Source organism: Passer domesticus, chromosome 31 (assembly GCF_036417665.1).
Source record: "Passer domesticus isolate bPasDom1 chromosome 31, bPasDom1.hap1, whole genome shotgun sequence".
Taxonomy (NCBI): Eukaryota; Metazoa; Chordata; class Aves; order Passeriformes; family Passeridae; genus Passer; species Passer domesticus.
In genome coordinates, this window is record NC_087504.1 from 2,700,221 (window position 1) to 2,722,643 (window position 22,423).

At 59.8% G+C, this 22,423-nt stretch overlaps 1 protein-coding gene across 3 annotated transcripts; it reads left to right on the plus strand.

The window, feature by feature from the left end:
- Window positions 1-398: 398 nt before the first annotated feature.
- On the plus strand, window positions 399-22,145 carry PAN2 (poly(A) specific ribonuclease subunit PAN2). 3 transcript variants are annotated; one of them, XM_064401215.1, is made up of 26 exons: window positions 399-503; window positions 1,831-2,111; window positions 6,087-6,256; window positions 7,623-7,743; window positions 8,678-8,755; window positions 8,847-9,114; window positions 10,755-11,097; window positions 12,899-12,995; window positions 13,464-13,583; window positions 13,673-13,792; window positions 13,867-13,995; window positions 14,112-14,311; window positions 14,621-14,763; window positions 15,024-15,130; window positions 15,506-15,604; window positions 15,978-16,054; window positions 16,538-16,679; window positions 16,921-17,058; window positions 17,677-17,736; window positions 17,814-17,904; window positions 17,986-18,143; window positions 18,232-18,375; window positions 19,785-19,964; window positions 20,080-20,173; window positions 20,257-20,454; window positions 21,883-22,145. In XM_064401215.1, the coding sequence occupies exons 2-26, from the start codon at window positions 1,839-1,841 to the stop codon at window positions 21,915-21,917; spliced, it is 3,585 nt and encodes a 1,194-aa protein (XP_064257285.1). In that variant the 5' UTR covers window positions 399-503; window positions 1,831-1,838; the 3' UTR covers window positions 21,918-22,145. The 3 variants fall into 3 exon arrangements, 2 of the variants coding, with proteins under 2 accessions (XP_064257285.1, XP_064257286.1); XM_064401216.1 differs by having other exon boundaries at window positions 14,624-14,763; XR_010351371.1 differs by lacking the exon at window positions 21,883-22,145 and having other exon boundaries at window positions 19,785-19,993; window positions 20,257-20,395.
- Window positions 22,146-22,423: the final 278 nt, after the last annotated feature.

Here is a 22,423-nt window from a genome sequence, read left to right on the forward strand (position 1 = left end):
ACACCTGGGGACATTGGGGACCCCGAGGGGTGCCAGGCATGTCCCAAATGTCCCCGCGCTGCTCCGTGACACCCCGCAGGCTCTCGTAGGTGACCGGGGACGCTGCGGGACACCCGTGGGACCCCACAGGCCGCAACCGCCGCGCGGCTCGGCAGCGCCCGGGGCTCCGAGAGGCTCCGAGAGGCTCCGAGAGGCCCCCGGTGCTCCCGGTGCTCCCGGGGCTCAAACCGGGGCTCCCCCGCCGCGAACCAGAGGAATACAGCCTTTTTGTCCCGTGCGGCGCCCCGTCCCGCCTCTCCGCTTAGTCCCGCCTCCCTCCAGCGCTGATTGGTCGGCGCCCGGCGCTCCGCGCTGCCATTGGCCGGCGGCGCGGGGCGGGCCCGGTGCACCGGGCAGGGGGCGCGGTTGCCGTAGCGACGGCGGGAGCGGCCCCGGCCCGGCCCGGCCGCGGCGGGACGAGCCCGGCAGCGCGGCCCCGGCGCGGCTCTGCCCGCGGAGCCTCGGTAACGGCGCGCGGCGGGGGTGGCGGCTCCGGTGCTCGGTGGGAGCGGCCGCTCGGGCCGGGCCCTCCGTGCCCCGCCCCGGGACTGCGGCCGCTGATAGCGGCGGTGCGGGACGGTGTGGGCTGGCGGTGATAAAGGCGGCGGGTGCGGAGCTGGCCCGGAGCCCCGGGGAGGGCGCGGGGCGGGGCCCGGTTTGGCTCCCCGGGAGGCCCCCGGTGCCCCGGGACACTGCCCGGTGCCCCCGGGAGGCTGCCTGGTATCCCCGGGAGGCTGCCTGGTATCCCCGGGAGGCTGCCCGGTTCGCCCGGGTGATGCCCGGTGCCCAGGGACGGGGCCCGGTGCTCCCGTTAATCCCGGTTGCCGGTCCTGCCTCTCAGACCCGTTCCTGCCCCTCTCTCCCGGTGATTCCCGCTCCCGTTCCTGCCCCTCACTCGCGGTAATCCCGCCGCCGTTCCCCTCCCGTCCCCATTTCCAGCCCCATTTCTCCCCCATTTCCATCCCCATTTCCAGCCCCCATCCCAATTTCCAGCCCCCCATTTCCAGCTCCCCTTTTCCATTCCCCCATCCCCGTTTCCATTCCCTATCCCCATTTCCATCCCCATTTCCATCCCCCCCATCCCCATTTCCATCCCCATCCCCACCCCCCATCCCCATTTCCATCCCCGTCCCCATTCCCACCCCCCAGCCCCATTTCCACCCCCCATCCCCATTTCTCCCCCATTTCCAGCCCCATTTCCAGCCCCCAGCCCCATTTCCATCCCCATCCCCATTCCCACCCCCCATCCCCATTTCCATTTCCAGCCCCATTTCCAGCCCCCATCCCCATTTCCAGCCCCCATCCCCATCCCCATCCCCATCCCCACCCCCCCATCCCCATTTCCATCCCCCCCGTCCCCATTTCCAGCCCCATTCCCACCCCCCATCCCCATTCCCACCCCCCATCCCCATTTCCATCCCCATTCCCCATTTCCATCCCCATTTCCCCCCCATCCCCATCCCCATTTCCATCCCCATCCCCGTTTCCAGCCCCCATCCCCATTTCCATCCCCATTTCCAGCCCCCACCCCCATCCCCACCCCCCATCCCCATTTCCATCCCCATTTCCACCCCCCCACCCCCATTCCCACCCCCCATCCCCATTTCCATCCCCATCCCCATTTCCACCCCCCAGCCCCATTTCCATCCCCATTTCCATTTCCAGCCCCATTTCCAGCCCCCATCCCCATTTCCATCCCCATCCCCATTTCCACCCCCCATCCCCATTCCCACCCCCATTCCCACCCCCCATCCCCACCCCCCGCCCCTCACCGGTCCCTCTCCCCCCCAGGCCCCACCATGAACTTCGAGGGTCTCCCCCCCTCGCTGGCCGAGTTCGGTGCCCCCCTGCACGCGGCGCTGGAGCCGGTGCTGGACCCGCACCTGGCGCCGGGGCTGGTGGAGCTGGACCCCGAGGGGGTGGCCCTGGAGGGGCTGCCGGTGCCCGACGCCGTGCCCCTCATGGAGGGCATCTACAGCGAGCTGCACACGGCCGTCTCCGAGGTCGGCGTGCCCGCCGCCGTGGCACACTTCGACCTGCACGAGGAGATGCTGTGGGTCGGCAACCACGGGGTGCGTGGGCAGCGCTGGACGGGGTTTTGAGAGGTTCTGGGGGGTCTGGGGGGGTTTGGGGAGCTCTGGAGAGGGTCTGGAGGGGTTCTGGAGGGGTTGTGAGGAGGTCTGGAGGGGTTCTGGGGAGGTCTGGAGGGGTTCTGGGAGGTTCTGGAGGGTTTGTGAGGAGGTCTGGAGGGGTTCTGGGAGGTTCTGGGAGGTTCTGGAGGGGTTCTGGGAGGTTCTGGAGGGGTTTGGGAAGTTCTGGAGAGGGTCTGGAGGGGTTCTGGGAGGTTCTGGAGGGGTTCTGGGAGGGTCTGGAGGGGTTGTGAGGAGGTCTGGAGGGGTTCTGGGAGGGTCTGGAGGGGTTTGGGAAGTTCTGGAGAGGGTCTGGAGGGGTTCTGGGGAGCTCTGGAGGGGTTCTGGGGGGGTCTGGAGGGGTTCTGGGAGGTTCTGGAGGGGTTTGAGGAGGTCTGGAGGGGTTCTGGGAGGTTCTGGAGGGGTTCTGGGAGGTTCTGGAGGGGTTTGGGAAGTTCTGGAGAGGGTCTGGAGGGGTTCTGGAGGGGTTCTGGGGAGGTCTGGAGGGGTTCTGGAAGGTTCTGGAGGGGTTCTGGGAGGGTCTGGAGGGGTTCTGGGAGGGTCTGGAGGGGTTTGGGGAGCTCTGGAGAGGTTTTGGGGAGGTTCTGGGGAGCTCTGGAGAGGTTTTGGGGAGGTTCTGGGGAGGTCTGGGGAGGTTTTGGGTGGTTCTAGAGATGTTTGGGGAGCTCTGGAGATGTTTTGGAGATGTTTTGGAGAGGTTTTGGGGAGATCTGGAGAGGTTTGGGGAGCTCTGGAGGGGTTCTGGGAGGTTCTGGGGAGGTTCTGGAGGGGTTTGGGGAGCTCTGGAGAGGTTTGGGGAGCTCTGGAGAGCATCTGCAGGAGTTCTGGGGGGGGTTCTGGGAGGTTCTGGAGGGGTTCATGGAGCTCTGGAGAGGGTCTGGAGGGCTTCTGGGAGGTTCTCGGAGGTCTGGAGAGGTTTTGTGAGGTTCTGGAGAGGTTTGGGGAGCTCTGGAGAGGTTCTGAGAGGTTCTGGAGAGGTTTTGTGAGGTTCTGAAGGGATTTGGGGAGCTCAGGAGGTTTTGGGAGGTTCTGGAGAGGTTTTGGGGAGATCTAAGGAGATTTTGGGAAACTTTGAAGAGGTTTTGGGAGGTTCTGGGGAGGTTTTGAGAAGCTCTGGAGAGGTTTTGGGAGGTTCTGGGGAGGGTCTGGAGGAGTTCTGGGAAGGTTTTGGAGAGGCTTTGGAAAGCTGTGGGAAGCTCTGGAGAGGTTTTAGGAAGGTCTGGAGAGGTTTTGAGGAGTTTTTGGGAAGATCTGGGAAGGTTTTGAGAAGTTGTGGAGAGGTTTTGGAAGATCTGGAAAGGTTTTGGGAAGCTCTGGGGAGGTTTGGGAAGCTCTGGAGAGGTTTTGGGAGGTTCTGGAGAGGTTTTGGGAAGCTCTGGGGAGGTTTGGGAAGCTCTGGAGAGGTTTTGGGAAGCTCTGGGGAGGTTTGGGAAGCTCTGGAGAGGTTTTGGGAGGTTCTGGAGAGTTTTTGGGGAGATCTAATGAGGTCTTGGGAAGCTTTGGGAAGGTTTTGGGGTTCAGTGGAGTCGTGGGATGGAAAGGGAGAGGAAAACTCATCCAGTGATGCCTGGAGAGGCTCCCTAGAACAGAGACCAGCCAGAGCTGAAGAATAAAGGAAATGATTTCTTGAAAAACCTTCAAAGGTGCACCTTGGGCAGAGCAGGAGCTCGCAGAACCCACACCCAGGGGGGATAAAACCCACGAGGTTTTCAGCCAGATAAAAGTTTGGTTTATTTGCATATCAGACTTTAATTGTCCAATTAGAGCTTGAGGTAATTCAGTCACATTCCCCCGGTTTGCTCCCCACAATTCCCTTTTTGTTTGCGTTTTTCAGGGCCTGAGACAATCAGGTGTCCTTGAGTTTGAGGCTGAGAGAGGAATTGTTTTGTCTGGGTAAAAGAGCAGCTGACAGGCTGTGGGGTTTTGGGTTACACCCTAAAGCAGTCGCCGAGCTGGAAATTAAAAACCTCAAACTTGAGTTGGAGTTAAAACCCAAAATTAATGTCCCTGTTCTGTGGCCTCCCACCAGCCCAGGTTATGGGGTTGTGGGGTTATGGGGTTATGGGGTTAATGGGGTTAATGGGGTTGTGGGGTTATGGGGTTATGGGTTGTGGGGTTATGGGTTATAGGAAAACCCCCATAATCTGGAAAAATCTAACACATAACCTAGGTTTATGGGGTTATGGGGTTAATGGGGTTGTGGGGTTATGGGGTTATGGGTTGTGGGGTTATGGGTTATAGGAAAACCCCCATAACCTGGAAAAGTCTAACCCATAACCTGGGGTTATGGGGTTAATGGAGTTATGGGGTTATGGGTTATAGGAAAACCCCCATAACCTAGAAAAGCCTAACCCATAACCTGGGGTTATGGGGTTAATGGGGTTGTGGGGTTATGGGGTTATGGGTTGTGGGGTTAATGGGTTATAGGAAAACCCCCATAATGTGGAAAAGTCTAACCCATAACTTGGGGTTATGGGGTTAATGGAGTTATGGGGTTATGGGTTACAGGAAAACCCCCATAACCTGGAAAAGCCTATCCCATAATCTGGGGTTATAGAGTTAATGGGTTAATGGGGTTAATGGGATTATGGGGTTATGGGTTATAGGAAAACCCCCACAACCTGGAAAAGTCTATCCCATAACCTGGGGTAATGGGGTTAGTGGGGTTGTGGGGTTAATGGGGCTATAGGGTTATGGGTTATGGAAAACCCCCATAACCTGTAAAAGCCTCCCCTAACTATAATGTAGGCTAATGGGGTTATGGGGTAATGAGTCATGGGAAAACCCCCATAACCTGGAAAAGCCTAACCCATAACCTGGGGTTATGGGATTAATGGGGTTATGGGGTAATGGGTTATAGGAAAACCCCCATAACCAGGATCTGGCAGAGGACAAAGTGACACTCAGCTGTGTCACACCCACCGGGACATGGGGTTGGGACACCTCTGTCCCCTCTCCTTTCAGGGCAGAGGGGACGTGTTGGGATTTTTTATTTATGCAGGGAAAAGCCTGAGCTGCCTTCCCTGGCTTGGAGCACCCAGGAGTGCCAGGAGTGCCCCCAAACCTGGAAAATCTGGGATTTTGCAGAGGACAAAGCGAGGCTCAGCTGTGTCACACCCACCAGGACATGGGGTTGGGACACTTCTGTCCCCTCTCAGGGCAGAGGGGACGTGTTGGGATTTTTTATTTATGCAGCCTGAGCTGCCTTCCCTGGTTTGGAGCACCCAGGAGTGCCCCCATAACCTGGAAAATCCGGGATTTTGCAGAGGATAAAGCAACACTCATCTGTGTCACACCCACCAGGACATGGGGTTGTGACACCTCTGTCCCCTCTCCTTTCAGGGCAGCGAGGACATGTTGGGATTTTTTATTTATCCAGGGAAAAGCCTGAGCTGCCTTCCCTGGTTTGGAGCACCCAGGAGTGCCCCCATAACCTGGAAAATCCGGGATTTTGCAGAGGATAAAGCAACACTCATCTGTGTCACACCCACTGGGGCATGGGGTTGTGACACCTCTGTCCCCTCTCAGGGCAGAGGGGACGTGTTGGGATTTTTTATTTATCCAGCCTGAGCTGCCTTCCCTGGCTTGGAGCCCCCAGGAGTGCCAGGAATGCCCCCAAACCCGGAAAATCCGGGATCTGGCAGGGGACAAAGTGACACTCAGCTGTGTCACACCCACCAGGACATGGGGTTGTGACACCTCTGTCCCCTCTCAGGGCAGAGGGGACGTGTTGGGATTTTTTATTTATCCAGGGAAAAGCCTGAGCTGGCTTGGAGCACCCAGGAATGCCCCCATAACCTGGAAAATCCAGGATTTTGCAGAGGATAAAGCAACACTCATCTGTGTCACACCCACAGGGACATGGGGTTGTGACATCCCTGTCCCCTCTCCTTTCAGGGCCATGCCACCTCCTTCTTCGGGCCCACGCTGGAGCGCTACTCCTCCTTCCAGGTGAACAGCAGCGATGACATCCGCCAGATCCAGAGCCTGGAGAACGGCGTCCTCTTCCTCACCAAAACCAACCTCAAGTACATGTCCCGGGGCGGCCTCATCATTTTCGACTACCTGTGAGTGCTCCTGGCCCCTCCAGCCCCTCCCTGCTCCCTCCAGGGGCTGGGCAGGGTCTCACGGGTCTCTGGGGTATCAGGGGTCTCAGAGGTATCAGGTGTGTCAGGGATCTCAGGAGTCTCAGGGGTCTCAAGGGTCCCTAGGGTTTCAGGGGTCTCTGGGGTGTCAGGGGTCTCTGGGGTCTCAAGGGTCACAGAGGTGTCAGGTGTGTCAGGGGGCTCAGGAGCCTCAGGGGTCCCTAGGGTCTCAGGGTCTCAGGGGTCTCAGGTGTGTCAGGAGCCTCAGGGGTGTCAGGGGTCCCAGGGGTCTCTGGAGTCTCAGGTGTGTCAGGGGTCTCTGGGGTGTCAGGGGTCTCTGGGGTCTCGGGTTTCAGGGGTCTCAGAGGTCTCTGGAGTCTCAGGGGTCTCAGGTGTATCAGGGGTCTCAGGTCTGTCAGGAGTCTCAGGGGTCTCAGGGGTCCCTAGGGTCTCAGGTGTGTCAGGGGTCTCTGGGGTGTCAGGGGTCTGAGGGGTCTCAGGGGTCTCTGGAGTCTCAGGTGTGTCAGGGGTCTCTGGGGTGTCAGGATTCTCAGAGGTGTCAGGTGTGTCAGGGGTCTCAAGAGTCTCAGGGGTCCCTAGGGTCTCAGGGGTTTCAGGGGTCTCTGGGGTGTCAGGGGTCTCAGGTGTGTAGGGGTCTCAGGGATCTCAGGGATCTCAGGGGTTTCAGGGGTCTCTGGGGTGTCATGGCTGTCAGGTGTGTCAAGGGTCTTTAAGGTGGCAGGGGTCTCAGGGGTGGCAGGAGCCTCAGGGCAGGCAGAGCACTCAGGTGTGTCAGGGGTCTCGGGAGTCTCAGAAGTCTCAGGGATCTCTGGTGTGCCAGGGGTCTCAGGGGTCTCTAGGGTCACAGGGGTGTCAGGGGTCTCTGAAGTCTCGGGGATGTCAGGAGTCTCAGGGATTTCAGGGGTCTCAGAGGTCTCAGGAGTCTCAGGAGTCTCAGGGGTCTCAGATGTGTCAGGGGTCTCTGGGGTTTCAGGGGTCTCAGGTGTGCCAGGGGTCTCTGGGGTTTCAGGGGTGGCAGGAGCCTCAGGTGTGTCAGGGGTCTCTAAGGTGGCAGGGGTCTCAGGGGTGGCAGGAGCTTTAGGGGTGTCAGAGCACTCAGGGGTCTCGGGAGTCTCAGGGGTCTCAGGGATCTCTGGTGTGTCAGGGGTCTCAGGGGTGTCAGAGGACTCTGGGATCTCAGGGGTCTCTGGGGTCTCTAGGGTCACAAGGGTGTCAGGTGTGTCAGGAGCCTCAGGGATTTCAGGGATCTCAGGGGTGTCAGGGGTCTCTGGGATCTCAGGACTCTCAGGACTCTCAGGGGTCTCAGGGTGTCCTGCCTGTCCCCCAGCATGGATGAGTCCGAGGACATGCACAGCCTCCTGCTGACAGACAACAACACCCTGCTGGTGGCCGGGCTGCAGAACCACGTCCTGGAGGTGGACCTCAACACCGTGCAGGAGACGCAGAAGGTGTGGCAGGGCCGGGGGCTGCTCCCTGGAGCTTTGCTCTGGGATTCCTCTCTGCTCTTCCCTGCCCATCCCTGCTCATCCCTGCTCATCTCTGCTCATATCTGCTCTTCCTTGGTCATCTCTGCTCTTCCCTGCCCATCCCTGCCCATCCCTGCCCATCCCTGTCCATCCCTGCCCATCCCTGCCCATCCCTGTCCATCCCTGCCCATCCCTGCTCTTCCCTGCTCCCATCCCTGCCCATCCCTGCCCATCCCTGTCCATCCCTGTCCATCCCTGTCCATCCCTGCCCATCCCTGCTCCCATCCCTGCCCATCCCTGCTCTTTGCTGATCCCTGCCCATCCCTGCCCATCCCTGCCCATCCCTGCCCATCCCTGCTCCCATCCCTGCCCATCCCTGCCCATCCCTGTCCATCCCTCCCCATCCCTGCCCATCCCTGCCCATCCCTGCTCCCATCCCTGCCCATCCCTGCTCCCATCCCTGCTCCCATCCCTGCCCATCCCTGCCCATCCCTGCTCCCATCCCTGCCCATCCCTGCCCATCCCTGCCCATCCCTGTCCATCCCTGTCCATCCCTGCTCCCATCCCTGCCCATCCCTGCCCATCCCTGTCCATCCCTGCTCCCATCCCTGCCCATCCCTGCCCATCCCTGCTCCCATCCCTGCCCTTCCCTGCCCATCCCTGCCCATCCCTGCCCATCCCTGCCCATCCCTGCTCTTCCCTGCTCTCTCCCCTGCCCATCCCTGTCCATCCCTGCCCATCCCTGCCCATCCCTGCTCTTCCCTGCTCTCTCCCCTGCCCATCCCTGCCCATCCCTGTCCATCCCTGCCCATCCCTGCTCTTTGCTGACCCCTGCTCCCATCCCTGCTCCCATCCCTGCCCATCCCTGCCCATCCCTGCTCTTTGCTCATCCCCACTCTCCCCACCTCTCTCCCAGTACACCGTGGAGGTGCCCGGCATCACCATCATGAGGCAATCCAACCGCTTCTTCTTCTGCGGCCACACCTCGGGCAAGGTAACCCGGCTGAAGTGAGGGAAATCCCAGGATCTGAGCTCTTCCCACACCTCCAGAGCCTGGGTGACCACAGCAGGACGTCCCCTCACAGGTGTCCCTGCGTGACCTGCGCACCTTCGTGGTGGAGCACGAGTTTGACGCCCACTCCGGCAGCCTGTCGGACTTTGACGTGCACGGCAACCTGCTGGTGACCTGTGGCTTCTCCAGCCGCATGAATGGCCTGGCCTGTGACCGCTTCCTCAAGGTCTACGACCTGAGGATGATGAGGGCCACCACCCCCCTGCAGGTCCACATCGACCCCTTCTTCCTCCGCTTCATCCCCACCTACACGTCGCGCCTGGCCATCATCTCCCAGACAGGTGCGGTCACGCTGTGGGTGACGCTTTAATCAAGATTTAAAAATTCTCTGCAGTTCCATTTCCCTCATGTGGGGATGGCCGTGGTGTCCTCAAGTTCAGGGTTGGGTCCTGTGGGTTTCAGGCTGGAGCAGAGGAGGATGAGGGGAGAGCTCACAAATTCCTCGCTTTGTCCTCTGGGGTGGTGACCCAAGGTAATGGCTGGGGATGTTTAGGTGGGATTTTGGGAAAAGGTTCTTCCTCCAGAGGGTGGCTGGGCACTGAACAGGCTCTTGGTCATGGTCCCAAGGCTGCCAGAGCTCCAGGAGTGTTTGGGCAGCGCTCTCAGGCACAGGGTGGGATTTTGGAGTGTCCTCTGCAAGGACAGGAGTTGGACTTCCATCCTTGTGGGTCTCTTGCAGCTCAGGTTATTCCATGATTCCAGAGACCAGAGAGTGTTTGGACAATGCTCTCAAGTCCTTAACGCTCTCAGGTGTTGGGATTTGGGGATTTGAGGAGTTTTTGGGGTTGTCCTGTGCAAGGACAGGAGTTGGACTCGATGATCCTTGTGAGTTCTTTTCAGCTCAGGATATTCCATGATTCTGGAGGTCCTGGAGTCTTTGGACAATGCTCTCAGGTGTTGGGATTTGGGGACTGGAGAACTTTTGGGCTTGTCCTGTGCAAGGACAGGAGTTGGACTCGGTGATCCTTGTGAGTTCCTTTCAGCTCAGGATTTTCCACAATTCCAGAGACCAGGGAGTGCTTGGACAACGCTCTCAGGTGTTGGGATTTGGGGATTTGAGGAACTTTTGGGCTGCAAGGACAGGAGTTGGACTCGATCCTTGTGAGTTCCTTTCAGCTCAGGATTTTCCACAATTCCAGAGACCAGGGAGTCTTTGGACAACGCTCTCAGGTGTTGGGATTTGGGGATTTGAGGAGTTTTTGGGGTTGTCCTGTGCAAGGACAGGAGCTGGACTCGAGGATCCTTGTGAGTTCTTTTCAGCTCAGGATATTCCATGATTCTGGAGATCCTGGAGTCTTTGGACAACGCTCTCAGGTGTTGGGATTTGAGGAACTTTTGGGCTTATCCTGTGCAAGGACAGGAGTTGGACTCGAGGATCCTTGTGCGTTCCTTTCAACTCAGGATTTTCCACAATTCCAGAGACCAGGGAGTCTTTGGACAACGCTCTCAGGTGTTGGGATTTGGGGATTTGAGGAACTTTTGGGCTGCAAGGACAGGAATTGGACTCAATGATCCTTGTGCGTTCCTTTCAGCTCAGGATTTTCCACAATTCCAGAGGCCAGGGATTGCTTGGACAATGTTCTCAGGTGTTGGGATTTGAGGAACTTTTGGGCTTGTCCTGTGCAAGGACAGGAGTTGGACTCGAGGATCCTTGTGAGTTCCTTTTGGTTTAGGATTTTCCACAATTCCAGAGACCAGGGAGTGCTTGTACAACGCTCTCAGGTGTTGGGATTTGGGGACTGGAGAACTTTTGGGCTTATCCTCCACAGGACCAGGAGCAGGACTTTGATCCTTGTGCCTCCCTTCCCACTCAGGACACTCCACAATGCTCATCCAAGTGCTGCTATCCCCTTCCAGCGGCGTGCCTGACTCCCACCCACACTTCCCCATTTTCACTGCCCCATTTCCCCCCCGCCACCAGGCCAGTGCCAGTTCTGCGAGCCCACCGGGCTGGCCAACCCCGCCGACATCTTCCACGTCAACACCGTGGGGCCGCTCATCATGACCTTCGACGTGTCGGCCAGCAAGCAGGCGCTGGCCTTCGGCGACTCCGAGGGCTGCGTCCACCTCTGGGCCGACTCCCCCGAGGTCACCTTCAACGCCTACTCCCGCGAGACCGATTTTGCCCTGCCCTGCATGGTGGACACGCTGCCACAGCTGGATTGGAACCAGGACCTGGTGCCTCTGTCGCTGATCCCGGTGCCGCTGACCAGCGACACGCTGCTCTCCGACTGGCCGGCCGCCAACTCCGCGCCGGCGCCGCGGTAATCCCCAAATTCCTGCTGGAAGGGGTTCTGGTAGAGTTCTTCTCTTTCCTCGTGGCTGGAGGGGCTGGCTAGAGCAGAGGATAGAGGGATTAAATGCAATTAAAAGTAGGTTTTTATGGAAGGGCTTCGATAGGTGCACCTTGGGTAGTTAAAGCCTCCCAGAGGTTACACCCGAGATGTTGGTTGTGAGTTTTTCACACTTATAAGTTTGGTGTATTTACATATCAGGGGTTAATCCTCCAATTACAGCTTCAGGTAATGGAGTTATTCACTCCAGTTACAGCCTCAGGTAATGGAGTTTACTCCAATTACAGCTTCAGGTAATGGAGTTATTCACTCCAGTTCCAGCCTCAGGTAATGGAGTTACTCACTCCAGTTCCAGCCTCAGGTAATGGAGTTACTCACTCCAGTTCCAGCCTCAGGTAATGGAGTTATTCACTCCAATTACAGCCTCAGGTAATGGAGTTATTCACTCCAGTTACAGCCTCAGGTAATGGAGTTATTCACTCCAATTACAGCCTCAGGTAATGGAGTTACTCACTCCAGTTACAGCCTCAGGTAATGGAGTTATTCACTCCAGTTACAGCCTCAGGTAATGGAGTTACTCACTCCAGTTACAGCCTCGGGTAATGGAGTTTACTCCAATTACAGCCTCAGGTAATGGAGTTACTCACTCCAGTTACAGCCTCGGGTAATGGAGTTACTCACTCCAGTTACAGCCTCAGGTAATGGAGTTATTCACTCCAATTACAGCCTCAGGTAATGGAGTTTACTCCAGTTACAGCCTCAGGTAATGGAGTTTACTCCAGTTACAGCCTCAGGTAATGGAGTTACTCACTCCAGTTACAGCCTCAGGTAATGGAGTTACTCACTCCAGTTACAGCCTCAGGTAATGGAGTTATTCACTCCAATTACAGCCTCAGGTAATGGAGTTTACTCCAGTTACAGCCTCGGGTAATGGAGTTTACTCCAATTACAGCCTCAGGTAATGGAGTTACTCACTCCAGTTACAGCCTCAGGTAATGGAGTTACTCACTCCAGTTACAGCCTCAGGTAATGGAGTTTACTCCAATTACAGCCTCAGGTAATGGAGTTATTCACTCCAATTACAGCCTCAGGTAATGGAGTTACTCACTCCAGTTACAGCCTCAGGTAATGGAGTTATTCACTCCAGTTACAGCCTCAGGTAATGGAGTTATTCACTCCAATTACAGCCTCAGGTAATGGAGTTACTCACTCCAGTTACAGCCTCAGGTAATGGAGTTTACTCCAATTACAGCCTGTTATTTATTATTTAGTTATTATTACTATATTGTTAGTTATTATTTACTCCAAGTTTGCCCCCCTAAATTCAGTTGTTTCCATCTCTAGCAGCTTGAGTCAGGTGTCCTTGAGTTTCGGAGAGGAATTGTTTTATTTAAATAAAATGGGAGAACAGCAGCTGACAGGCTGTGGAGTTGCAGAGTTATACCATAAAGCACTACAAGACCTGAAAAATATAAAAGCTAAATCCTAAAGCATCATTCCTGCTTACCTGTGAAACACCAGACGAGTTTCCTGCAGTGGAGGTGTGAGGATGGTGGGACATGGTCCCAACTCCCTCCCACTCCCAGTGGGATCCTGCCCATGGGGAATCTCCTTTTCCCTCTTCCTAACACCCCCCCATGCTCAGCGTCCCTTGTTGGGATGGAAAATGAACCTGGGGAGGGGGGAACACTCAGGACCACCCTCAGGGTGGGTCCCTGAGCCCCCCCAGGGTGGGTGGGAGGTGCTGCTCTGAGCCAGGGGGTGTTTCCAGGCGAGCCCCCCCGGTGGATCCCGAGATCCTGCGCACCATGAAGAAGGTGGGGTTCATCGGCTACGCCCCAAACCCCAGGACCAAGCTCCGTAACCAGGTACCCACTGCCAGCAGGGGATTTTGGGAGGGTGGAGCTCTGCAGCCTGGGAGGGGATGGAGCTCTCTGCGTGCTGAGGGATCCCCGAGGTTTCGGGGCAAAAGGTGGAATCCCATCCCGTTCCCTTGGTGGAGTTTGGAGGTGGCAGCTCCTCCTGAGCAGGGAAAGGGATGGAGTTTTCCCAGTTCCATCCCTCCGTGGCTCTGAGGGCAGGGGAGGTCTGAGCTGTTGGGAGGTTCATGGCACGTCCCTCAGCCTTGGGAAAACACTGCCCTGTGCTTTCCCACAGTGACAAATCCCTGCGAGCAGGAAGGTGTGGAGGCCTCGTGCAGGTCCAGGGAGGGCCCCACTCTGCTCTGGTGGATCCCTTTGCTCATTCAGGGAGGCAGGAAAGCCCGGGAGTTGCTTGTGGGGTTTCTCCCCACCTCAGGGCTCAGCTGCTCACCCCTTCTCTCTCCCTGCTCCAAGATTCCTTATAGGTTAAAGGAGATGGACAACGAGTTTGACAACTTCAGCCAAGTCCCCGAGTCCCCCATCGGGCGTGAGGAGGAGCCACATCTCTACAGGGTGGCCAAGAAGTACAGGAAGGTGGTGGCCTTGGGGGGCTGCTGGGGGCACGGTGGGGAAAAGTCTCCATGGGGTGAGGTGTTTGTTTCACTTGTCACATCTCTGCTCAGGTCACCATCAAATACTCCAAGCTGGGGCTGGAGGATTTTGACTTCAAGCATTACAACAAGACGCTGTTTGCGGGGCTGGAGCCTCACATTCCCAACGCTTACTGCAACTGCATGATCCAGGTGGGAGCTGCCCCAGGCCCACCCAGACCCCCGTGGCCTCCCCAAAGCCCCCCTGACTGCTGGCTCTCTCCCAGGTGCTCTATTTCCTGGAGCCAGTTCGCTGCCTGGTCCAGAACCACCTGTGCCAGAAGGAATTCTGCCTGGGCTGCGAGCTGGGCTTGCTCTTCCACATGCTGGACCTGTCCCGAGGAGACCCCTGCCAGGTCTGTGCTGGGCTGGGCTGCCCAGGGCGTGGCAGAGGAACGGGAGTGGTGCTGGGCAGGCTGATGGAAACTCCTGTCACTCGGCCTTGGTGACATTGCTCTTGCCCCATGCCCAGGGAAGCAATTTCCTGCGGGCTTTCCGCACGATCCCGGAGGCGTCGGCGCTGGGCTTGATCCTGGCAGACTCAGATGAAGCCACGGGGAAGGTGAACCTGGGGAGGCTGATTCAGAGCTGGAACCGTTTCATCCTGACTCAGCTGCACCAGGAAACCCAGGAGCAGGAGGGACCCCAGGCCTACCGGGGGGCTGGCAGCAGGTGAGGCCCTGGCATGGGGATGGCACAGGGAATGAGCAGGCTGGGGAGGGGGACTGCTCACCAGAGACCCCACCCATCCCTCAGGAAGTTTTTTTGCCACTCATGCCTTGAGGGATCCATGGGAACTGCAGTTCTCCACATATTTGAACCCTGTGCCCCCCTAAAACCTGTTTGGAGGCGTGAGGCTTTACAGAGGGGCTTGGAAGGTTGGGACTGCTCAGGTGGCCGATTCCCCGAAATCTGCTGGAATCTGGGAGCTGTGGGCCCTCAGCTTAGGGATCCCTGCTGATCCCAGTGCTGTTTTTCCAGCAGCTTTGGCTCCTCGGGGGACTCTGTGATCGGGCAGCTCTTCAGTTGTGAGATGGAGAACTGCAGCATGTGCCGCTGTGGGAAGGAGACTGTCCGTGTGTCCTCCACGCTGCTCTTCACCCTCTCCTACCCCGACAGCACCGGTAACAGCAGGGCCCAGCCCCCTCAGCTGGGTGGGGTTTGTTTTCCAGGATTTTTCCAGCTGGAACACAGCCACAGCCAGGAGCTGCCTCAGCTCCAGGAATGGGTTTCCAACCAGCCGAGCTTTTGGCTTCCGAAAGACACTTTTGGGGCTTGACCTTCTGGCTGGTGGTTAAGAGGAAAACCCCAGAGGTTTGGCTGAGCTCAGCTGGTCAAGGTTTGTGTGCTGGAGAGGTGACGTTATTCTCCTTTCTCCCTCCAGAAAAACCAGCCAAGGATTACGAGTTCGCCCAAATTTTAAAGCGTAGCATCTGCTTGGAGCAGAACACCCAGGCCTGGTGTGAGAACTGTGAGAAATACCAGCCCACGGTGAGCCTGGCACGGGGGGCACGGGCACGAGGGGCTGTGGGACACGGGCATGAAGGGGGCAGTTTCTCCCTGAGTCACCGGGGAACTCATCCTGAGCGGATTCCCTGGGAGATTCGGTTCCTGGCCCGGCTGGCAGCCGTGGGGTATTTCCTGGGCTCTGTGAATTCCTCTCGCAGGGGCAAGGATTCAGCAGGGAGAAACAACCCCCCAGGAGCTGCTGGAGCAGCTCTGGTGTCCTGGAAGTGCCCCCAGGACTGCAGCCAGGCAGGGGAGGAAGCACTGCGGGCCAAGGCGGTGGCAGATGTCCCAAATCCTGCTCGGATGTCCCAAATCCCTCTCCAGGGCTCTCATTCCCACCTCCAACTCTCCCTGCAGGTGCAGACCAGGAACATCCGCTGCCTGCCAGACGTGCTGGTCATTAACTGTGAGGTGAACAGCTCCAAGGAGGCAGATTTCTGGAAGACCCAGGCTGAGGTGGGGCAGACACGCCGGGCACGCGGGGGTTGCGGTGCCCGGCCCCGCCGAGGTTTTCACTCTGCCCTCGCTGTCTCTGGCCTCTCTCCCTCCACCCGAGGACCTGGTGCAGTTGGGTCGTGCCTGGGGCACGGTCTGTGCCTTTGGAGTTGGAAAACACGAGATCTCCAGGCGTGGCAGAGCTGAAGGGACTGCAGGAGTGACTTTGTCCTTCCCCCACCCCCCCCGGGAGCACCTTGGGTTTCCCTTGCTTTTTCCTTGTCACCGATTTTCTATCCCTGTGTTTTCCCTGCTCCTGGCCTGGCTGTCACCCACGTGTCCCCAGGGCTGGCCTGTCACCGTGTGCTGACACTTGCCTGTGTTTCGTTGCCAGTATTCCTTTCAGAAAGCCATGATGAAGAGAGGAGGCTTTGACATCACCAAGGGAAAGGAGATCTCTCTTGGAGACTGGTAGGTGACCACTCAGGAGGAATTTCTTCATGGAAAGAGTTTGGACGTGCCCAGGGAGTCACCATCCCTGGAGGTGGCCCAGGAATGAGTGGATGTGGCACTCTGGTCTGGGTGATTGACCAGAGGTTGGACTTGATGACCTTGGAAAGCTTTTCCAACCTCAAGGATTCTGGGATTCTGTTCCTGGGCCGGCAGCTCTGAGCAGTGACACCTCCTGGGTGATTCTCTGGGCTATTTCTCATGTAAATAATGTTGATTTGATAACCTGCGTGTCTGAGGCTGCACCACATCCCCTTTGTCACCCACCTCGTGCCCCTTTTGTAACTGACAAAAGCCCCAAAACCACATTGGCTCAGCACCTCTCCCAGAGTCCTGCTCCAGGCAGCTCCAGCTTCCCACAGAAATTTCAGGAATCAGCTGGGTGGGAGTCCTGGCCTGGGTGACATCTCCCTCCAGCTCAGCTTTCCATGATTCCCCGTGCAGGAAGGATCTGGGGAACCCCGACACGGGGCATTCGTATCCTTCCGTGGAGGAACTGAAGAACATTTGGATCCCTCACGCCATCAAGATGAGGTTGACCAAGAGCAAAGAGCTCGACGTGAGCAACTGGAGCGAGAGCGACGAGGTAAAGTGCCAGAATCACCGTGGGTGAGGTGACAGAATCACTGTGGGTGAGGTGACAGAGTCACCGTGGGTGAAGTCACAGAATCGCCGCGGGTGAAGTGACAGAGGCACGTGGGGCTGTGGGAGCAGAGCTGCCTCAGAACCACTTTCTGCTGAGAGATGATGAGGAGATAACTCAGGGGAGCACGGAAATATCCGGGCTGGTGCTTTGGGGGCTCGGACATTCCCGGTTCCTCCCACAGCTGAGCCCAACAGACGACCCCGAGTCCGTGTACATCTACGACCTCATGGCCACCGTTGTCCACATCCTGGATCCCCGCACGGGGGGCAGCCTGGTGGGGCACATCAAGGTGGGAGAGACCTACCACCAGCGGAAGGAGGTGAGACCCTGCAGGACCCCCAGCACCTCCTGGGACCCCCCCCCCCGTGCAGGACCCCCAGCACCTCCTGGGAGCCCCCCCCGAGGGGGATCTGTCGTTCCTGGCTCTCCCAGCCAAGTGTGGAGGGTTTGGCTGAACGCCAAAAGCTGCTGGGGCCTCTCACAGGGAGGGAAGGGTTGAAGAAATCTTCTTCCCACACCCACTCAGGCTGGTTCCTCCTGGCCACGGGCACGGTGCCAGCTTGTCCTTGTACTTCCAGGTAAGGGCAGGGACGTCATCTCCCTTCCCGAGGAAAGGGCTGGTCTGGGCACTCCTGGTTTCTGCTGGAGATGCCCAAGGCAGGAGTTCCCAGAGTGTGTCAAGGCTCCATCCCTGTCTCTTATCTCTTGCATCTCCCTGGAGTTTTGCTCAGGAGCTGGGCAGAGCCCGGAGCCCGTCCAGCCCAATCCTTTCTGGTCCCCTGTCACCACCCAGGGCAGCAGGGATTTCCCCACGGTGTCCCAGGAAGGGCGGGGGTTCCCCCATGGCACCGTCACACCCTCCTTTCCCTGGTAACTGGGCAGAGGAGTCACTGCTCTGGCCTGGGGGGGCCCCTAAGGCTGTGCCTTCCCTCCCCAGGGAGTCACCCACCAGCAGTGGTACCTCTTCAACGACTTCCTCATCGAGCCCGTGGACAAGGTGAGCGCCGAGGTGACACCGTGGCCGCCCCGTGGAGCCACCCAGGCCGCCCCTGACCGTCCCCCCTTCCCCTGCAGTGCGAGGCCGTGCAGTTTGACATGAGCTGGAAGGTGCCAGCCATCCTCTACTACGCCCGGAGGAACCTCAACGCCAAGTACAACCTCGTCAGTGAGTGCCCCTGGCGTGGAAGCAGCGGCGGGGCCGGCGCCGCCGCGGCGCCGCTGAGCTCCTTCCCCTTTCCCTGCACAGTCAAGAACCCCATCGAGGCCAACGTGCTGCTGGCCGAGGCCTCGCTGGCCCGCAAGCAGCGCAAGTGCCACGCCACCTTCATCCCCCTCATGCTCAACGAGATGCCCCAGGCTGGAGACCTGGTGGGGCTGGACGCCGAGTTCGTCACGCTGAACGAGGTGGGGGAGCTCTCTGGTTGGGGACACGGGGCACAGGGATGGCCCCTCTGGGGTGGTCGGTCACCACGTGTCCCGTTCCCGGTGGCAGGAGGAGGCTGAGCTGCGCAGTGATGGCACCAAGTCCACCATCAAGCCCAGCCAGATGTCGGTGGCCCGGATCACCTGCGTGCGTGGGCAGGGCCCCAACGAGGGCGTGCCCTTCATCGATGACTACATCTCCACCCAGGAGCAGGTATGGGGGCACACCTGGCCTCACGCTGCTCCCCAGGCCACCGGGAGGGACGTGGGCCTGCTCTGCAGGTGACAGTGACCTCATCTGGGCACATGTGTGTTGTCCGTGGTGACCTCATTTGGACACCTTGGTGTTCCCCGTGGTGACCTCACCTGGGCTTCTGTGTGTTCCCCGTGGTGACCTCACCTGGGCATGTGTTTGTTCTCTGTGGTGACCTCATTTGGACACCTCTGTGTTCTCTCTGGTGACCTCATTTGGACACCTGGGTGTTCTCCATGGTGACCTCACTTGGACACCTGGGTGTTCTCCATGGTGACCTCACCTGGGTTCCTGTGTGTTCTCCATGGTGACCTCATTTGGACACCTCTGTGTTCTCTCTGGTGACCTCATTTGGACACCTGGGTGTTCTCCATGGTGACCTCACCTGGGCATGTGTTTGTTCTCTGTGGTGACCTTACTTGGACACCTTTGTGTTCTCCATGGTGACCTCATGTGGGTACCTGTGTGTTCTCCATGGTGACCTCATCTGGGTTCCTGAGTGTTCTCCTTGGTTACCTCACCTGGGCACTTGGGTGCTCCCCATGAACTCCTCTGTCCTCCACGGTGACCGTATCTGGACACCTCTGTGCTCCCCGTGGACACCTGGCTGCTGTCCAGGGACTCCTTTGTCCCCTTTGGTGACCTTACCTGGACTCCTGTGTTCTCCATGGTGACCTCACTTGGACACCCACCCACTTGGGTGCTCTCCATGGACACTTGGGTGCTCTCCATGGACACTTGGGTGCTCTCCAGGGACACCTGGGTGCTCTCCATGGACATCTGGGTGTTCTCCATGGACACCTGGGTGTTCTCCATGGACACTTGGGTGCTCTCCTGGACACCTGTGTGCTCTCCATGGACACTTGGGTGCTCTCCAGGGATATCTGGGTGTTCTCCATGGACACCTGGGTGCTCCCTATGGACACCTGGGTGCCCTCCATGAACACCTGGGTGCTCTCCATGGACACCTGGGTGCTCCCTATAGACACCTGGATGTTCTCCATGGATACTGGGTGTTCTCCATGAACACCTGGGTGCTCTCCTGGACACCTGGGTGCTGACCATGGACATCTGGATGTTCTCCATGAACACCTGGGTGCTCTCCTGGACACCTGGGTGCTCTCCAGGGATATCTGGGTGTTCTCCATGAACACCTGGGTGCTCTCCTGGACACCTGGGTGTTCCCCTGTGTCCTCTGTGGTGACCTCACCTGCATTCCCGTGTCCTCACTGGACTCCCACGTCCTCCATGCTCACCTGTGGCTGTTGTCCTCCACCACCAGCCCCCTCCCCAGGGTGCTGAGAGGGGAATTGGGGAGGGGGCAGAGCCCTGGGCCCTGCAGCCCCCTCCAGGTGCCCCGGTCTCCGCAGGTGGTGGATTACCTGACCCAGTACTCGGGGATCAAGCCAGGAGACCTGGACGCCAAGATCTCCTCCAAGCACCTGACCACCCTCAAGTCCACCTACCTGAAGCTTCGTTTCCTCATCGACGTGGGCGTCAAGTTCGTGGGCCACGGGCTGCAGAAGGATTTCCGTGTCATCAACCTGATGGTGACAGCCTGCCCCCCTCCCTGGCCACGGTGGGGGGCTGGGGTGGGGCTGGGAGGGCTCAGACCGGCCCCATGTCCCCCCCCAGCCCCGACAGCAGGACCTGTCCCCTCCCCAGGTGCCCAAGGACCAGGTGATCGACACCGTGTACCTGTTCCACATCCCGAGGAAGAGGATGATCTCCCTGCGCTTCCTCGCCTGGTACTTCCTGGGTGGGTACCGCAGCTCCGGGAGCCGGGAAGGGGCGGATCCCCCCGCCGGGGGTCCCCGCGCTGAGCCGGGGGTGTCCCCGCAGACCTGAAGATCCAGGGGGAGACCCACGACAGCATCGAGGACGCGCGCACGGCGCTGCAGCTGTACCGCAAGTACCTGGAGCTGAGCCCGCAGGGCGCGGAGCCCGAGGAGTTCCGCAAGGTGCTCAAGGGGCTCTACGAGAAGGGCCGCAAGCTGGACTGGAAGGTGCCCGAGCCCGACAGCCAGAGCAGCCCCAAGCGTAAGATGGCACCGCTGTCCCCTCCCCGTGGCCCCTGTCCCCTCCCCGTGTTCCCTGTCCCCTCCTCGTGTCCCCTCTCTCGCTCCTTGCTGTGTTCCTTCTCACCCCGCCGTGTCCCCGCAGACGGGGCAGTGTTCCCTCCTGGCTGCTGCCCCCTCCCCCTGTCCAGTCTTCGTGTCCCCTGTCCCCTCTTCGTGTCCTCCGTCCCCTCCCCGTGGCCCCTGTCACCTCCTCGTGTCCCCTGTCCCCTCCCCGTGTCCCCTCCCCGTGTCCCCTGTCACCCCACCATGTCCCCTCTCTTGCTCCTTGCTGTGTCTCCTGTCACCCCGCCGTGTCCCCGCAGACGGAGCCATGTTCCCCCCTGTCCCCTCTCCCCCCGCGGTGTCCCCTGTCCACTCCCCGTGTCCCCCGTCCCCTCCCCATGTCCCCTCTCTCGACCCTTGCTGTGTCTCCTGTCACCCCGCCATCTCCTGTCACCCTGCCGTGTTCCCTCCTGGCTGCTGCCCCTTCCCCCTGTCCCCTCCCCGTCTCCCCTGTCGCCTCCACGTGTCCCCTCTCCCCCCGTGTCCCCTGTCCCCTCCCCGTGTCCCCTCTCCCCCGTGCTGTCCCCTGTCACCGCGCTGTCCCTGTCATCCCCGGTGTCCCTGTCACCCCCGGTGTCCCCTCTCCCCCTGTTGTGTCCCCTGTCACTCCCTGTCCCCTATCACCGAGCTGTCCCTGTCACTCCCTGTCCCTGTCACCCCCGTGTCCCTTCTCCCCCCGGTTTCCCTGTCACCCCGGTGTCCCTGTCACCCCCTGTCCCCTGTTACCCCCTGTCCCCTTTCACCCCGGTGTCCCTCTGTCACCCCGCTGTCCCTCTCCCCCGCCGTGTCCCCTCTCCCCCTGTTTTGTCCGGTCACCCCGGTGTCCCCTCTCCCCCCCGGTGTACCCTGTCACCCCCGTGTCCCCTCTTCCCCTGTTGTGTTCCTGTCACCCCGGTGTCCCTGTCACTCCCTGTCCCCTGTCACCCCGGTGTCCCTGTCACCCCCTGTCCCCCGTCACCGCGGTGTCCTTGTCACTCCCTGTCCCCTGTCACCGCGCTGTCCCCTCTCCCCACTGCTGTCCTTGTCACCCCCTGTCCCTGTCCCCGGGCTGTCCCCTGTCACTCCCTGTCCCCTATCACCGAGCTGTCCCTGTCACTCCCTGTCCCTGTCACCCCAGTGTCCCCTCTCCCCCCGGTTTCCCTGTCACCCCGGTGTCCCTGTCACTCCCTGTCCCCTGTCACCCCCGTGTCCCCTCTCCCCCTGTTGTGTCCCTGTCACCGGGCTGTCCCCTGTCACTCCCTGTCCCCTGTCACCCCCGTGTCCCCTCTCCCCCTGCCGTGTCCCTGTCACCCCCTGTCCCCTGTCACGCCCTGTCCCCTGTCACGCCCTGTCCCTGTCCCCGCAGACGCGGCCGTGTTCCCGCCGGTGCTGGCGCTGTGACCGGAGCCCCGCGAGCAGCAGCGGCCGCGCGTGGGACGGAACCAGCAGCGGGCCCGGGGCTGCCCCCGCCCGCCCCCGCCCCGGGCCCGGTGCCCCGGGGCTCCCCCTTCCCTGCCGGTACCGGCAGCACTGCCCGGGCCCGGTGCCCCGGGGCTCCCCCTTCCCTGCCGGTACCGGCAGCACTGCCCGCCGGCCCGGGCGCCCCCATAAAGAACCTCGGACCCCCGAGACCGTGTCCTCCTTGGCTCCGGGGGGCGGCACCGGCACCGGGGCGCGGAGGAGCCGAACCGGGACCGGGACCGGGCACAGAGCAAGGAGCAGGGCTGGCACCGGGAGCACCGGGACCGGGAATGGGAGCAGGGACACGGTGCAGGGGAACCGGCCCGGGGCTGGCACCGGGGACAGAGCAGGAATTACCGGGACCGGGCTCGGAACGGAACCAGCACCGGGGCACGGCAGGACGGACTCGGTCCGGGGCTCAGACCGGGAGAACGGCAGGACGGACC

Excerpts from the sequence above, each read along its gene's own strand:
- PAN2 (XM_064401215.1), top strand. The coding sequence starts at position 1,839 with ATGAACTTCGAGGGTCTCCCCCCCTCGCTGGCCGAGTTCGGTGCCCCC. Across the intron at positions 19,965-20,079 it reads TCCGTGTCATCAACCTGATG|GTGCCCAAGGACCAGGTGAT; the intron begins GTGACAGCCTGC and ends TCCCCTCCCCAG. Across the intron at positions 20,455-21,882 it reads CAGCCAGAGCAGCCCCAAGC|ACGCGGCCGTGTTCCCGCCG; the intron begins GTAAGATGGCAC and ends CTGTCCCCGCAG.